Source organism: Coregonus lavaretus (assembly GCF_964263955.1).
Source record: "Coregonus lavaretus genome assembly, chromosome: 33".
Lineage (NCBI taxonomy): Eukaryota > Metazoa > Chordata > Actinopteri > Salmoniformes > Salmonidae > Coregonus > Coregonus lavaretus.
Window position 1 is genome coordinate 28,893,355 of NC_140020.1, and position 4,052 is coordinate 28,897,406.

The following is a 4,052-nucleotide window of genomic DNA, read 5'->3' on the forward strand; positions in this document are numbered from 1 at the left end:
GTCACTTACCTGTACCACTCGTGATCTCTCTCTCTTGCACCGACCTTTGTGAATGAGGCAGATGATTCGGCCTGCCCCTGTGCCCAGCCTGGGTCCCTCTTCACCCCTGCCCCTGCATGCGGGGACCATGGGGCTGCTGTGGGTGCTGTGTATGTCCCTGCTGATGGCTCCAGCGGTGGTGGTAGAGGCCATCCCCATGGAGTCTGCTGCTGGGAGCCACAGCATGTTCACTTGTGAACCTATCACCCTGCGCATGTGTCAGGGGCTGCTCTATAACTCCACCTTCATGCCCAACCTCCTCAACCACTACGATCAGCAGACCGCCGCGCTCGCCATGGAGGTAAACACTGACTCACTGTGTTTCATGTCTCTCTCTCTCTCTCGCTCTCTCTCTCTCTCTCTCTCTCTCTCTCTCTCTCTCTCTCTCTCTCTCTCTCTCTCTCTCTCTCTCTCTCTCTCTCTCTCTCTCTCTATTTCATTTCAGCCATTGCCAATTAGTTGGGATAGAAAGATGCAGGGTTTAGTCAAGTGCTTGAGTAGTATCATGTGTCTGGATGAAGAGACACATACTGTAGCTGTACTGTTTTACCGCGCTGTCCTTATCTGTGCCAGATTCTATGGTCTGTCTGCCCCATGGACATCATAGCAGTAGCAGACAGTGTTACCATGGATAACTGGTAATGTTGATAATATCAAAGTGGTAGCCTACTTTTAGTCGGCTCCTCTAGCCCAGGGGACTGAGAATATATTACAAAAACATTATGTGATAAATTAACTTTTAACATTTCTTTTGGGGCCATTTTTAAAACCATCAATTATTAAATGACTCTGTGAAGTGAACTGTGTGGTGGTCTAGTCTTCTGAAGCAACCTGCTGTTTCCGTTGTGACAGACAAGCCAACAGCAACTAGAGTCGAGTTCGAGTCATTTCTGCTCTAAAGACTATAAAAACCCATTTTATATAACAGGCTTTGCTTGGTGGGCTTAACGTTTGGCTAGAATCTAGATCCACTCTGCTGAAGTGAAGTGAATGTACAGTCCTGGTCATGATATAATGTTTGATTCAAGCTGCCGCCGGATTAAGCTGCCTGTACAGTGCATTATTTACCAATGTTTACTGTTCTACTTCCGTAATCTATGGAGCTGTAACACACACACGCATACATGCACACAATCACACACTCACACATACACACACAGAGCTGGCGGCTATGATGCATGGATGTGTCCTTGCCTTTGCGTGATCCTCTTTACAAGGTTGATTGTTGGCATTTGAACTCAATCAGAGAGCAGCTACATCGCCTCGTTAGGTTAATCTAGTGGTATGTATATCTATCTATGTAGATTAATCTATCCAGTACTTAGTGGATGACTTTCCATCCCCCCATCCATCCATCCATCTGATCCATGCCACCCAACCCCACCACTACCCACCTCACTCTGCCCTGCCCTGTCCAGCTCAGAGGGGCGATGGAGGGGATGATGCTGAATGCCGAGCCCTATCCACCCACCTGTTCCTATTCTACTAGTAGTGGACTGAGATGGAGGAGGCAGAGAGGGAGAGAGAGCGGGGGAGAGAGAGAGAGGGAGAAAGAGAGAGGGAGAGTAAGAGAACGAGGGGGAGAGAGAGGGAGAGAGAGAGCGAGCGAGAGTGCAAGGCATATGTGGGGGTTATGTAACCAACCTCTGCTCTGAATGTGCCCTGGCCTCGGGAGATAGAGAGAGGCACTACATCACATCTGCACTAAGTGAACCCAGCTTATCCCTTTTAAATATCCCATGCCATTCCCTGTAGCATTCCCAAAATATTCCTGAGATCCCGACCTCAGTTGGAGGGGTTTAGTCAGTTGCGATTCATAACCCAAAAGCATAAATATACAAATATACAAAATGTACAAAAACTGCTCTAGATGTGAGGCAGTTAGCTTGACTTACAACTATATTATAAACCAGGAGAATGTATCTTCACTGTAATTTTTTTGCCCAGGTTTTTTACACTTGTTTAGTTTGAATGTGCACTAGACTGAGGCTTTTGGTTAGAGACAACAGTTCAGTTTGATTAGACATGCTTTCACCAGCATGTCTCTGTTAGCCCATTCAAAAGCTAGTTTGATGTTTGGAAAACACATGAATCCCAATAGATAATGAAGACTGTGGTTCCAAAACGCCTCTCTATCTCTATGTCCATGTTGTCTCCTTATACTAGCCTTGGCATGGCCGACCGGTCCACGGGAGAATACCAGAGCCTTTAAGAAGAGAAAAAGCCAAATGAGGATTGACAGTTGATTTGAAAGGGAATTAGGTCCACCCAATAGCCATGATAATGATAATGAATGGCTTGTAGCGTGGATAAATTGTGACTTGGACGAGAACCAATGGCTTCCTTTCATCCCTGTCTGGAGAGAAAACCCTCAGAAGTGCTGTGTCTTTAAAAACCTTCATGTCTTTTCCTTCTAAATGAGGTTGGGGCTGGGAAATGTAGCATAACTGGCTAGCCCTTGTCTCTAGGGTAAAAAAACACTCAGTATCTACATCCCCCCAAACCCCCACCCTCATTTAATCATCCTACATTATAGTGTTTTTCAGTTTGGCTTCTGCTTTTTGGCTTTGTGGTAGCTGACCATTTGGTTGCTCAAATTACACATCTCTCAAAATAAACTACCAGTCAGTCGTTGGGGATTGTTGTGGCTGTGACTGACCTCAATATAACCCCACTGCTGAAGTGGGACAGCAGCCTGAAGGCTGGGAATCTGCTATTTCGGTGCCATCCTCTGTGCTTGCTAAGAGAGAGAGCTTAGGTGGTACATCTGTACGGAGTGATATTAGTGCCATCAGAAATTCCATATGAATTTACTCAGATTCCATTTCTGATGGGACTAATATAACTCCATAGATCTGACTGGTGAGGGTAGAAAGAGAAAGGACATAAGCAGATAAATACAGTATAAATACAAAAGTATGTGGACACCCCTTCAAATTAGTGGATTCGGCTATTTCAGCCACACCCTGTTGCTGACAGGTGTATAGAATTGAGCACACAGCCATGCAATCTCCATAGACAAACGTTGAGAGTAGAATGGCCTGACTGAAGAGCTCAGTGACTTTCAATGTTGCACCGTCATAGGATGCCACTTTTCCAACAAGTCAGTTCGTCATATTTCTGCCCTGCTAGAGCTGCCCCGGTCAACTGTAAGTGCTGTTATTGTGAAGTGGAAACGTCTAGGATCAACAACGGCTCAGCCGCGAAGTGGTAGGCCACACAAGTTCACAGAAAGGGACTGCCGAGTGCTGAAGCGCATAGCGTGTTAAAATTGTCTATCCTCTGTTGCAACACTCACTACAGATTTCCAAACTGCCTCTGGAAGCAGCGTCAGCACAATAACTGTTTGTCGGGGGCTTCATGAAATGGGTTTCCATGGCCGAGCAGCCGCACACAAGCCTAAGATCACCATATGCAATGCCAAGCGTCGGCTGGAGTGGTGTAAAGCTCACCGCCATTGGACTCTGGAGCAGTGGAAACGTGTTCTCTGGAGTGATGAATCACAATTCACCAATCTTGCAGTCCGATGGACAAATCTGGGTTTGGTGGATGCCAAAAGAACGCTACCTGCCCCAATGCATAGTGCCAACTGTAAAGTTTGGTGGAGGAGGAAATAATGGTCTGGGGCTGTTTTTCATGGTTCAAGTTAGGCCCCTTAGTTCCAGTGAACAGAAATCTAACCGCTACAACATACAATGACATTCTAGACGATTCTGTGCTTCCAACTTTGTGGCAACAGTTTGGGGAAGGCCCTTTCTTGTTTCAGCATGACAATGCCCCCGTGCACAAAGCGAGGTCCATACAGAAATGGATTGTCGAGATTGGTGTGGAAGAACTTGACTGGCCTGCACAGAGCCCTGACCTCAACCCCATCGAACACCTTTGGGATGAATTGGAACGCCTACATGCAAGCCAGCCCTAATCGCCCAACATCAGTGCCCGACCTCACTAATGCTCTTGTGGCTGAATGGAAGCAAGTCCCTTGCTGCTTATGTTCCACATCTAGCTGGAAA

General features: G+C 46.6%; 1 protein-coding gene across 4 annotated transcripts in view; it reads left to right on the plus strand.

The window, feature by feature from the left end:
• Positions 1–52: 52 nt before the first annotated feature.
• The window catches only part of fzd3a (frizzled class receptor 3a), a gene marked incomplete at both ends in the record, with an annotated part of 22,706 nt that continues 18,706 nt past the window's right edge, over positions 53–4,052 (plus strand). For 2 of the 4 annotated variants that reach the window (XM_084150938.1, XM_084150939.1), the window contains one exon: positions 194–340. In XM_084150938.1, the coding sequence (XP_084007064.1) occupies positions 197–340 (144 nt within the window). Of the gene's footprint in view, positions 341–4,052 lie in introns of all 4 variants that reach the window. The other 2 variants (XM_084150937.1, XM_084150940.1) reach the window with 2 other exon arrangements.